The sequence below is a fragment of the Monomorium pharaonis genome, chromosome 8 (assembly GCF_013373865.1).
Source record: "Monomorium pharaonis isolate MP-MQ-018 chromosome 8, ASM1337386v2, whole genome shotgun sequence".
NCBI classification, from domain to species: Eukaryota; Metazoa; Arthropoda; class Insecta; order Hymenoptera; family Formicidae; genus Monomorium; species Monomorium pharaonis.
The window spans coordinates 11,162,757-11,176,977 of NC_050474.1; the positions used below are offsets into that span (position 1 = coordinate 11,162,757).

The 14,221-nt window shown below is 37.1% G+C and overlaps 1 protein-coding gene across 1 annotated transcript; it reads right to left on the minus strand.

Annotated features, from left to right (window-relative positions):
- Window positions 1–5,293: 5,293 nt before the first annotated feature.
- Window positions 5,294–13,146, minus strand: LOC118647091. Its single transcript, XM_036291318.1, has 2 exons — window positions 12,430–13,146; window positions 5,294–6,047 (listed from the first exon to the last, which is right to left on the minus strand). Exons 1-2 carry the CDS (start codon window positions 12,642–12,644, stop codon window positions 5,507–5,509), a joined length of 756 nt encoding a protein of 251 aa, XP_036147211.1. The 5' UTR covers window positions 12,645–13,146; the 3' UTR covers window positions 5,294–5,506.
- Between the last annotated feature and the right edge of the window lie 1,075 nt (window positions 13,147–14,221).

Consider the following 14,221-nt stretch of genomic DNA (forward strand, 5'->3'; position numbering starts at 1 on the left):
CAGCTTTATTTTGGTGAAGACCAGTGGGAGCAGACAAGAGTTGATGGTTCAAGAAAATTACGGAATTCAGCTATTCCATCACTATTAGGCCGAAGGCAGAGAACGAGACGTAGGTGTCGCAGTCGTAGTCGTAGGGTGAGGCAGAGAAAAACGTAAGTCGTACATGTCGTAGTACACTATTCTAGATTCTAGAATAGCAGTATATTACGACTTACGTTTTTCTCTGCCTTACCCTACGACTACGACACCTGCGTCTCGTTCTCTGCCTTCGGCCTTACTTTCAAAAAAAACTCTTCGCCTGTCCCGTACATCTCTTTTATTGATAAACATAACTACTGTCACCTATTCAGTGCTTCTGCAACTATCTTTTGTCAATCACAAAATCCCTTAAAGGACATTACTAATGTAAATATGAGTAATAGTCTTATCTGTCTAGCAACTTTTGTTGTCATTTCTGTCAATTTAATTAAGAAAGTGTTTGTATAGGAAATACAGTCGTCAGCATCTTTATCAGGTTTAAAAACCATTGAAAAAGAATTTGTGAAAGAGTCTGTGGAAGAATCTGTGAAAGTATCTGTAGAAGAATCTGTGGAAGAATCCGTGAAAGAATCTGTTCAAGTATCTGTGGAAAAATCTGTGAGAGTTTGTGGAAGAATCTATGGAAGAATCTGTAGAAGAATCTCTGAAAGAATTTGTGGAAGAACCTGTAAAAGAATCTGTAAAAGAAATTGTGGATTTGAAACAGCGTTAGAGTTAAAAGAAAAAGAATTAGCTGCACTCCAGACAAAACATATTTCTATGCAGAAAATAGCAGATAGAGTTTTCAAAATTTACCGCAATATCAAGAGACAAAATGAAAACAAAACTTAAAAGACTTCAGTGTTTCTATCGTCGCAGTTCTGGATTATTTGCTGCAAAATTGCGTGAAGATCAATTGAAAGCTTTATGTTCAAACACTACTAGAGGAAGAAAATGGAACGTTCAAAGCATTACTGATGGATTAATTTACAAGATGAAATGGGGCACACAAGGCTACTCGGACTTCATTAAGAAATATCCTATTTTTCCTTCAGTTAGAACACTTCAAGAAGCAGTTGAACATATGAAGTTTGAGTTAGGTATTCTAGAAGAAGCATTTGACGTAATTCAGTGTCAAATTTCACATATGACACTGTATGAAATATACTGCATGATAGTACTAGATGAAATGGCTATTAAGCCTGGCGAGATGTATGATTTCTTCCACTAAAAGAATGATCGGATTATGTACGTTTCCTGGACACATCGGTCTGGCAAAGAAAGTATTAGTCATTGCATTAGCAGGAATCACTACTCGGTGGAAGTATGCTGTAGCATATTATTTAACAAACAAGGTTGATTCCGAAGCAAACAGACTGTAATTTTACAGGAAATGCATTAAAAGACATAATCAGTAAAGTCATTGTAAAAACTGAAAACATTGGCTTGAAAGTTATTACTGTGATTTCAGATATGGGATCTTACAATTTATCTTTATGGAGAGCTTGGAATATTGGATATCAAAATAATGGAGTGAGATGAACCATCCCTCATCCAGTTCGACTATAAGACAAATTATGTATTATGCCTGATCCTGTTCATTTATTAAAAAATATCCGTTCCATGTTAGAGAGGCAGAAAATGATTTATTTGCCTGAGTCAATTTTACACTCTCAAGGTCTCAGTTATCCTATTGTGGAAGTTAAATACTTAGAAGAACTAATGCGGCATGAACAAAAGTTCGAATTTAAGATCAGCAAATTCACAGAATCCAACCTTCAGACGAAGAATAATCGCTTCTCCACAATGAAAGTTTGTACACCAAGGTCTGTTATTTGCCAAAGAACAGTAATTGGCCTCAATTTTTATGCAAACATCTCAGGAAATAAAAAAATTGCCACTACAGCTTTCTTCATTTCTCTTATTGATCATTGGTTTTTTCTTGTCACTAACAGAAGTTTAAAGCTCGCTTTCAGTAAGAAAAATGAAGATGAATATAACAAAGCTATTGATCATCTTAAATTCACAGCCTATGTATTCCGATATATAAAGATTGGCACAAAAGGTCATTGGAAACCAGTCCAGACAAGACTACTCATGGCAAACAGTTGAATGTTTATTGTTCCTGTAGAATTATTTTTTGAATGAAGTTGGTCTCTCTTTTTTGTTACTACGCTTTACTCAAGACTGCCCCGAAAATCTATTCTCTCTTCTGCGCTTCAGACAACCTGTTCCCTCTATTGCTCTCCATTTTAAAAAAAATTGAAAATGATTACTTTGTCAATTAAGTAACAATACCAAAAGAAACACAAGCTATTATAATGACAATGATACTGAAAAAATTGAGCATAATTTCTTGGAGTTTTCTATAGCTATACGAGTCTCACGACAGCATAAGAAAGATTTGAACGCATTTTTCGAAACATGTGCTATTAAAATCCCACAGGTGTCTGACAATCAGATGCACAGCATTGATGAATGGGAGTGGCCAATAATTTATGACATAGCTCGATCTGTTGTACACAACGTTAAGTGTAAACGCAACAATTTGTGATGATTGCTTCAAAAGTGTTCTCTAGAACAGTGAAAAGTATCATTCTTATTCCATTATTGTTCAAATGAGAAGCTATAAAGAGAATAGTTTTTTGCATGTGTCAGATCCCTGTTTTAAAGCCATCATGAAATTACTTTCCGCAATCTGAAAAACACACTTGCTAAAGCTAAAGATATGAACATTGTAAACTTTGTAATAAAAGAGCTAGAGTATGTATGGGAAGGAGCAAATATACCTCTCTGCCGTGATACTGCTATTAAAATCTTGAAGAGGTTTATTACAATGCAACTGCGAATATATGGATTAAAAGCAAGAAAAGGACATGCTGAAATGAACTTTGAACGTGTTTATAACAGTAAGACTGCAGCTAGGTTTGCTATCGTTTCCTAATATGATTTCCTTATCTGTGCCAAATTTATGACTAGCTATCTATTTTATAATACATATATAATGATTATATTATTCATGTATTATAATCTCATAATACATTTATAATATACCCAGTGAACACGTTTTATAACGGCAATATAACATGGAAGTTACATGTAATGTAACATTGTTATTCTTGTGATAAGTAGATGCTATATAACATGTAAATAACCTGTTCTGTAACATTTGTTATACGCAGGTAATAAAACTGTTATACATCGTTTTAGCGTTACAGTCATGTAACAAAAATTGTATAATTGTAACATAACACGCTCGTATCAATGTTATTACGGAACGATGCGTCGTAGTTGACTCAGAAATCAGACAACACTATAACATCCTAAATGAGAGATCCATTTGATATTAAAAAAAATTATCATAAAGATAATGTTTTTAAAAATAACGGTTTGTCTACAATTACTGTGCACAAAAAAATTCACAAAATCTAAATTTATCACTGAACAAAAACAGGATAATAAATGTACTATTAAATTTTTCTTAGAATATATAAACTATATAATTAACCATCTAATTAATCATTTGAACGCTTCGAAGTATTAGTGCTAAATAGATCGCAATTTCCATCAAATTATTAAGGTTATGGACAAAAATAAATTTAACAATGAAATTAATAAGTAAATAAATTAATGCTATTTATTTTTAATGTTTTGCAAAATTTAATTGCTTTTATAAAAAATAATATAATTGCGTTAGTTTATAACATATATAGGTATATGTAGACAATAACAAGTACCCATATCGATGAGTCAAATTGGCGTGCAGGTAGAGTACAAGGTTCGTCATCCTAAGGTCCCAGGTTCAAACCTACTAGCGGCAAGTAAGAATAAAGTAAAATAATTTAATTTAAATTTAATTAATTAATAAAAATTTGTCCTAAATTTAGTATGTGCTGTTGATAAAAATAATTGAAAAAAAATGAAATTTTTATTTTATTTTATTTTTCTCTAGTTGCAGTTCAAAGATATCCGATTTAAGAAATTTTTTAGATATCAGTTTCATGATATCTTTCTGTTCTCAAAAAACGGCGCATTGGTTAACATTTTGACATATCATTATGTTATCTTTTAGAAGTCTTTTTATGTTATCATTTTCAGAAACAGGATATGCGTATCATGCGTCAAACAGAACGCATGTAACTGTTGTGTGACGGTTAGATAACACGTCCCAGTGAACACATTTTATAGCGGCAATATAACATGGAAGTTACAAGTAATTTAACATTGTTATTCTTGTGATATGTAGGTGCTATATGACATGGAAATAACCTGTTACGTAATATTTGTTATACGCAAGTGATATAGCTGTTATACATTGTTTTGGCGTTACAGTTATTCAACAAAAATTGTATAATCGTAACATAATACGTTCGTATCAATGTTATTACGAAACGATGCGTCGTAGTTGACTTAGAAATCAGACAACATTATAACATCCTGAATGATAGATCTATTTGATAATAAAAAAAATTATTATAAAGATAATGTTTTCAAAAATAACGGTTCGTCTACAATCACTGCGCACAAAAAATGCACAAAATCGAAATTCATCATGTGCTGAACAAACACAGAATAATAAATGTATACTATTCAATTTTTTCTTAGAATTACGATCTATATAGTTAACCATCTAATTAATCATTTGAACGTTTCAAAGATTAGTGCTAAATAGATCGCAATTTCCATCAAATTAATTATTAAGATTATGGAAAAAGATAAATTTAACAATGAAATTAATAAGTAAATAAATTAATGCTATTTATTTTTAATATGTTTTGCAAAATTTAATTGCTTTTATAAAAAATAATATAGTTGCGTCAGTTTATAACATATAGGTATATGTAGACAATAACAAGTACCCCTATCAATGAGTCAAATTGGCGTAGCAGGTAGAGTACAAGGTTCATCATCCTAAGGTCCCGGGTTCAAACCTAGCAGCGGCAAGTAAGAATAAAATAAAAAATTACACAATTTAAATTTAATTAATTAATAAAAATTTATTCTAAATTTAGTATGTGCTGTTGATAAAAATAATTTTTAAAAAATGAAATTTTTATTTTATTTTATTTTTCTTTGTAACTGTTCTGTAACGGTTAGATAACATGTAATTATAACATGTTATATTGCTGAGTCGGAAATTGTAACTTACATGTAAGTTACGTGTAATTTCAGAGTAACGTAACCTGTTATATTCGGTTACATTGCTGTTACACTGCTGCTATATTACTGTGTTCACTGGGTATTATATATATATATATTTTTTTAATCATATATTTATTATTTATTAATATATAGATATAAAAAATATATATGTACGTACATATTGTAACGTGCGCGCCGTGGAAATGAAAGACACTTGAGAACTTTAAAACCAAGCTTTATTCCAAGCGATTACAAACACGTCCGACAAAGCTCGAGACCGAGATTCCACTCGCTTGTTGACAGGCGTTGCCAAGAGCGTGACAACTGACAACGCTCTCCGGAAAAATCAATACATCGATCGGCTTCGGAACAGCTGAGTCGCAGTCGCGGAGTATACCGGGCTCGTAACACTGCTCCCCCTCTTCAAGATTGTCGTCCCGATAATCCGGGGAGCAGTTTTATTGTTACTCCAAGAAGGCCCCTTCGGCTTCCAGGACGATTTCCTTGTCCTCAACCGGACCACGTCCAACTGAGACGACCCTCTCAGCAAGGGCTTTTCCGGGCACTTTTCCTCGCAGAGCTGGCCTGACGCGGAATTTTCTGCGCCGGCTCCCTTTTCCGTCTCCGTGCTCCTCTCCTGCCATGAAGCTTCCTCCTCGCTCGATCTTGTGTGCTTCTCGCTTCTTTTTTCGGGGTCAGGGGGGAATTTACTTCCACGGACCCAACGCTCTAAGAGCTCCCTGCCCCCTGCCTGCCCAATGCATTTGCCCAATGTCCTACGGAAAAACTGTGGTAAAAAAACCGTGGACGAGGCAGTCTTCTTGATGAAATCTCCTTCTTCCCCTCGAGAAGCAGCCCTCATGTGCACGTATTTTTCGGTAAAATTACTGAAAATGAAACAAAAATAAGCAGAACAAGAACAAAAAAACGGAAAGAACTTTTTTTTTTCTTTAAAAAAAAACGACAGTTGCGTCCCAACGCACTCAATTAAAAGAAAATAATTCCCTGACATTCGGGCTTGGATTTATGTCTCCCCCCTTCTTTCTACGTAAGAAGCTAAACGATTAGCATGCACAATTTTATTTTTTGAACGAGGACATTTCTGTATACAATACAAAACCTCACTTATTTTCCTAATAACTTTCCATGGTCCTTCCCAAGAACTCTGCAACTTAGGTACTCTTCCTGGAATCCGCCGTGGATTATAAAACCAAACTTGCTGTCCAGGCTCAAAGTTTTTTTCCCTTGCCCGTTGATCATACCAAAATTTGGCATTCTTTCAACTAATCGAAAGACGCTGTCGAGCGAAATGATGAATGGAATCTAGTCTCTGTCTTAACTTGGAAACAAAACCCGCACTATCCTTCTCCTTCTCCATAAAAGGGGAAACTTCTCTAAGAAGATCCAGAGGTAAACGAAGATCTTGTCCTAAATACATCTCAGCAGGAGACATTCCAATAGCTTCTTGTTTCGAAGAACGATAAGCTAAAAGATATAACGAAATCTAACGATCCCAATCCTTTTGATTTTCTGAAATAAACTTTGCCAAATAATTCAGGATTAAGCGATGTTGACGCTCGACTTGTCCGTCCGACTGAGGATGAAGAGGAGTTGTTCGTGACTTTCTTATTCCGAGAAGTAAAGTCATCTCCTTAAAAAGATGATATTCAAAATTCCTGCCTTGGTCTGTATGTAATTCTAAGGGAATTCCATGATGTGAAAACACCTGATCCACAAGCGATCTCGTGACAGTGTTGGCCCTTTTATTCTTTAAAGGGACAGCCTCTGGCCACTTGGAGAAACAATCCACTACCACCAAAAAATATTTATTCCCAGAAGAAGAAATTGGTAAAGGACCAAGAATATCTACCTGTATCCTTTCAAAAGGAGCTCCCACATTATAGATTTCCATAGGAGATTTTCTTTTTCCCAGTGGGCCTTTTTTAGCAACACATTCTTTACAAGAAGCACACCAATTCTCTACATCTCTCTTGCTCGAGACCCAATAAAAACGTTTTCGAACTTTCTGTAGTGTCTTATTCACACCAAAGTGTGCCCCTGAAGGAGAATCATGAGCTTTTTTTAAGATTTCATGTATTCTTTGACGAGGAACCACAATTTGAAAGACATTCTTTTGCAAATTCGGGGAAATCCACTTCTTATGAAGAACTCCATCGATCAACAATAAAGTATAATAAGATTAGATAGATTTTACCAATAAGACCAATAGATTTTCAAAGAAGAATCACCAGAAGCAATCTCCTGCCAATCTGAACGAGTTCCGGCCTCCTTGAAATGAATAATTTAGAAACAACTGCATCTTGGAGTTGAGCTGCACACCACTCTTGAAAATTCTCATTTGAAAAGACCAGACGTCCAAAAATGTCTTCCTTTGAAGATTCTTTATTAGATTCCAATAACTTCAGCTTCTCGCCTATCTCTCCTCGTGAGTTGTTCAATATCTTCAAACACATCCGCCTCACATCCTCTGGTCCCTTCGACATCTTCGGCAGGATGCTTCTTCTCTGTCTTCCTAACTGCTTAGACCCTCTCCTCCATATTTTAAATACGGCACTATCCACTTCCATCTTTCCTACTTCCTGGAAACACTCAATTATCCTTCCTATTCCAAAAACTCGAAACCCGTCCTCACTCTCGTCTTTCCGTCCTATATCTCTTCCCCCTTTCCTCTCTAAGTTGCTTGAACGTATTTGTTATATGCAACTTAGCTCGTTCATCGAGGCGTCTGCTATCCTCCCCGAGCATCAGTCGGGCTTTCGTCGCATGCATAGCACAACGACGGAGCTACTTCACCTCTCTCACTGTGTTCTGCGTGGCTTCGACTCGGGTCATCTGTCGGCCATTGTTGCCCTTGACCTTACCAAGGCATTCGATACTATTAACCATGACCTTCTTGCCAAGCTTAGGATCTATGGTCTCTCTCCCTCTGCTATATCCTTGCTTTGCTTCTTTCTTTCTAATCGTTCTCAACAAGTCCTTGTCCACAACCTATCTCCTTTACTATCCTCTCCTCGTCAGGTCATATCTGGTGTTCCACAAGGCTCTATTCTGGGCCCGCTTCTTTTTAACATATTCGTCTCTGATCTGACCTCCATCTCTCTTTCTTTGCAGCTGTACGCAGACGACGTTATCCTTCTCAACTCTTTCCATCCTTCCGAAGCCGTATCCACCTCTTCCAGATTAAACAACGATCTTGCTAGCGTTGCAAACTGGGCGTCCTCGAATGGCCTCCGCCTGAACCCCTCGAAATCCTCCCTCTTGATCGCTGGTTCTCCTGCTCTTCTGTCTCGTCTCCAAGCTTTTGATATTTTCCTTGACTCATCATCTATCCCTCACTCTTTTTCCGTTAAGCTTCTTGGTGTACATTTTGATTCCTCCTGGTCCTTTAAACCTCATGTTACTGCTAAATGTCGTGCAGCTTTCTCTCGGCTACGCCTCCTTTATCCTTTCCGTCACATCCTCTCGTCTTCTCAAAAACTTGTTGTTTCTCAGTCCATGATTGTCTCCTTGTTCGACTATGCTGATGTCGTTTACGCACCTGCTCTCACCCAACATCTATCTGATCGTATTCAACGTGTCCAAAACTCTTGTCTTCGTTTTTCCTACGGTATCCGCAAATTTGACCACCTTACTCCTCTCTTCAACAGCTCAGGTTGGCTCAGAATGCGTCCTCGCTATATCCTCCACCTGTGCTGTCTCGTTTTCTCTCTTCTTTGCTCCAATTCTCCTCCATATCTTAGGCGGCCTCTTCAACTCACTTCCGAACTCCATTCAGCCTCAGCGCCCGACACTTGTCACAATCACCTTCTATCTTTCCCCACTCATCACTCCTCTAAATTTCGTGCCTTCTTTTCTTATATTGCTATGTACTATTATAATCAGCTTCCGTTGTCCATAAAATCCAATACCTCCCTTCTTTCGTTTCGCAAGGAAGCTGCCCGTTTCATCTCATCATCCTTCTTCTCTCTTAATGTTTAAACCTGTTTACTTGTTTGCGTTGTACTTCTATGTATGCGTATTCAATTCTGTCAGCTGAGTCAGACTCTCTATCTTCGAATTTTGTGCGACTTTTTTTTTGTTTTCGTTCTCTTTCTTTTTTTTATTTTATTTTATTTTTATTATATTTTTTTTTATTTTTACTTTATGTATTTTACTTTTTAAACGTACTCTACCTTAACTTCTTATGCTTAGTGCTTGCTTGTGCTTCTCTTTTTTTCTCATGTGTTTTTGGAAGGCTTCATAGCAACATTCTTTGTTGTAGCCTCTCCTATTGCTTGTACATGCTCTGTAACTTTCCTATTGTATTCTAGCTGTTTTGTTATCAAGCAATAAAGTCCTATTATTATTATCATCATCATCATCATCATCATCATCATCATCATCATCATCATCATCATCATCATCATGATTATTATTATTATTATTATTATTCTACTTTTATGCAATATCGGCATAAAGCCTCCAGACATGGACGTCTAGAAAGTCCGTCGGCATTATTGTGAACTTTTCCTCTACGATAAAGGACATCAAAGTCATATTGCTGTAAACGTTCCATCCATCTTGCTAGTTGTCCTTCCAAATTCCGGAAAGACATCAACCAGCGAAGAGAAACATGATCTGTCCTTACCAAAAACTTCCGTCCGTAGAGATAATGATGAAAAAACCTCACTGAATCCACGACAGCGAGAAGCTCCCGCCGAGTTACACAATAATTCCGCTCTGCTTTATTAAAAATTCGGTTGAAATAAGCAATGACTTTTTCTTTTCCTTTCTGAAATTGAGAAAGTACCGCCCCATTGCCATGATTTGAGGCATCAGTGTCTAAAATAAATTGTCCTTCTCCCGAAGAAAAAGATAAAATCGGAGGACATGTTAAAACTCGTTTCAAATTCTCAGAAGCTACTTGACATTCAGAAGACCAAAGAAATTTACGATTTTCTTTCGTCAAATTATACAATGGCTTTGCCAAAACGGCAAAACCTTTAACAAATTTTCTATAATAAGAACAAAAACCAAGAAAGCTTCTAACCTGCTTTCGATTTTTGGGAAGTGGCCAATCTCTCACAGAAGAAATTTTCTCAGAGTCAGTTGCAACCCCCTCGGCAGAAATAACATGACCAAGATATTTAACTTCTTTCTTAAGGAAATCACATTTACTTGGATTTACTTTCAAATTAGCATTTTCTAGACGACAAAAAACTTCTTTCAAATTGCATAACATTTCTTCAAAATTTTTCCCGAAAACAATTACATCGTCTAAGTAAACAAAGCAAACCTTTGAGATTAAACCTTTTAATACTTTTTCCATCAATCGTTCGAATGTAGCAGGGGCGTTGCAAAGACCGAAAGGCATTACTGTGAACTGCCACAAACCGTTTCCAACCAAAAACGCAGTTTTTTCACGATCTTTAGGATCTAAGCTTACCTGCCAATATCCACTTTTTAAGTCGATAGTACAGAACCACGAATTCCCCTTTAAACAGTCCAAAATATTGTCGATCCTTGGCAGTGGAAAAGAATCTTTAACAGTCACTGCATTTAATTTTCGGAAGTCAACACAAAATCTTATAGTTCCATCCTTTTTTTTCACCATAACCGCTGGAGAGACCCAAGGACTGTTTGACTCTTTAATCACTTTTTGGACTTTCATATCCTCTAAAATTTTATTTACTTCTTCCTGTAAATGAAGGGGAATTCGACGAGGTACCTGTTTTATAGGACGAGAATCACACAATTTTATACAATGAGACAAAATATTGCAATTTCCAGCAACAACCTTTTCAGAAAATACATGAGAATATTCATATAAAAAGTTTAAAAACATTTGCTTTTGTGAAAATTCAAGTCCATGAGAACTTTCTTCGAAAATTCGTAGAAGGGGTTCGGAGAGCCGAGCAGGGCAGTCCTCAATTTGAGAATAAATTTGCCCGCGCTTCTCCACCTCGTTGCCCGACAAACCAAGGGCGTTTTCAAATAATCCGTTAAAAATTCCCGTCTGGGAATGAAAATCCAGACCGAGTATACACTCGTCGCAAATTTCTGCGACAAAACATGGCAAATTAATACAAAATTCACCTAAAGAAATCGTTGCAGAAACACGAGAAATTATTGGAACTTTTTCTCCCGTAGGATATTTCAAATTACACGAAATAATACGCTCCTGATCGAAAAAAGCAGCCATCTTAGCGGTCACGACCGACACATCCGAGCCCGTGTCAATTCTAAAAACACACAACTTTCCATTAAAATACCCGCTGACGCAACAACGATCACGCGCAACCGCGCTCGCGCCGCCGAGCTTCCGGACAAAACAGTTTCGTCGCGCGCAAAAACAGGGGTCCGAGCTCCGCCTGCCGAGCTGGCCCCAGTCAACCCGACAAAATTTAGTTTTCCGACTTCACTACCGGACACTCCGCACGAAAATGTCCGGTGGCCCCACACTGCCAACATTCTTTTCCCCTACGCTCCCCGTTCTTTACTAATCCCTTAGCTGTTTTTCCTTTTTCCTCCGTAACCCCCTTCTGTCCCGAACGAAAATTTCCGTCCTCCTTAGTTTCCGTACGGTTCCCATTCTCCCCCCTTTCTCCGAGAAACTATTTTGATTAAAATATTTTAACATCTTTGCTCGTTCAATTGCCACCCTTAAGGATGTAATTCCCTCTATTTGAAGAGAACGTTTCACAAACCCATCGGTTAGCGCGACGATAAATTGAGAGCAAGCGATCTTATCTCGTATTTCATGCGCGCACTCGGTACGCTTTTCGCGAGAGACGTTCTAAATCGGCCCCTAACGTTGCGTAATCTTCCCCTGGACATTGTCTCCGATTCGTAAACATCATGTAAAAATTCTAAGTGAGCTCGCTCTCCCCGAAACGGAGCTCCAACTTTGATTTCAGCTCCTCAAAAGAAATAAAGCCTTCGCTTACGGCGCACGAATCTAACAACGAACGCGCCCTCCCCCGCAAACAAGAGGCTAACACCACGGCTTTTTCCGTTTCACTCCAGCAATTCACACTTGCGATAAGCGAAAATTGGATCAGGAATTCCCGTAACGGGGCCGTCCCGTCAAAAGTATCCGGCTTAATTTTTACGCCGACGGACATTCGCGCTTCACTTCGCGCATCCTCCCGCCGCGCGTCCGCGCCCGCACCGAACGCGTTCTCCCGCCGCGCGTCCACGCCCGCCCCGGACACACGCGACTCACAGCCCGCGTTTCTATTTTGCGGAAAGTTATTTAAAAGACTCAACTGTATAAGGCGCAGCTTTTCCTCATGTCGTCGCAGCGTCGCGGCTTGCTCCTCCTCCCTCCGAGCCAGGCTTTCGCGCATCAGCCACATTTCCTCCAGGAGCGCCTTTACGGTCCCCGGCGTCTCTTGCTCCGAGTTTCGAACATCCGTTCTGTCTCCCTTTGCAGCGGCAGAAGCGTGAGATCGGGTCACCACAGGAGAATGGGGGATAGACATCCTTCGAATTCTCTGTTCTCTCGTTCTTTCACTCCGCGCACTTTCTGTCTCTTAAACTCGCGCGCTTCACAGGATTCGACGAACAGATCCCGGACGAGCCCCCAAAAATGTAACGTGCGCACCGCGGAAATGAAAGACACTTGAGAACTTTAAAACCAAGCTTTATTCCAAGCGATTACAAACACGTCCGACAAGGCTCGAGACCGAGATTCCACTCGCTTGTTGAAAAGCGTTGCCAAGAGCGTGACAACTGACAACGCTCTCCGGAAAAATCAATACATCGATCGGCTTCGGAACAGCTGAATTGCAGTCGCGGAGTATACCGGGCGACGCTCGTAACAATATGTATGTATGCACACATTTGTGCAGGGTATTATATATTTTTCTCTCGAGTGAAATATTTTACAATTTAATACTATTTGTATTATTCTCTCATGTAAAGTACTTTATAATTTAAGACCGTTTATTTGTCTTATTCTCTCATGTAGGTTTTTTAATAATCTAAGACTGTTTATTTATCTTATTCTCTCATGTAAGGTTTTTTATAATTATAAACTTTATTTTCTCATATAGAATATTTTTATTTATCAAATTATTTTTATGTTACAAGTATAACTGTTTATAAATTTTAATTTACAATTACAATTGTTATAAATTTACAATTGTTGGTAAATTTTTAGATAATTTATAAGCTGTTAACGACTAATGTAAAACAAAATAAAGAACTTACTATAAAACAAATTTATTATAAAAATAATTTATTTTGGTATTAAAATATATACAATTTTACACACACACACACACACATACATAGTGACTGACCTTAATATTTGGACATCACAATACTTTAAAAATAATTAATTTGTATATTTATTAAAGAAATTTTTGTTTTTAATTGTGTTTTAAGTTAAAGCACAAAAGAACATTCATTAACCCTCTGACTGCACACTGGGTTAGCCACACCCAGGCCGATTTTCAAACGTGCGCCATTTTATAACAAGCAGTAGTGGGGAGATGGAACATGGGAGAAAAAAAAGTTAGGTGTCCTTTTTATCCTATGCGTGCTTGATCCGGTCATTACTCGCTTAGTGCTTGCAGCAGCGTGAATAAAAGTTTGATTCTGAGTGTGATACACCCAGTGTGCAGCGAAAGTTACAAAATTGTGCAGAGCGGAAATTTGAAATGGAAGTAAAAGTAATTGCATTCAACTATAAATTACTTTTTTTTAAATAAACCAAGTAAAAGAACATTAATGAAGTATATTTTTGTGTATGACAAATTAATTTTTGTACACGAAAAAAAAATTACTCTCAAATTGAAACTTATGTATTCAAATTAACGCAATCCTTGTTTCATATGTAAGCAACAATATATAATCTTTTTAGAAGAATTTGAAAATCTTGAATTTCAAAATATTATAATCTTATTTCAATACTATAAATATTATTTTAAAAATGATATAATTGTTTTGATAATTTTAGTCTAAAAAAATTATAATCTTCGATTTAAACATGTAGTATCTTTATCCGATATTTTTTCTTTTGCATTCAAGAAAATTATTTTTAAGTAACAAAAAT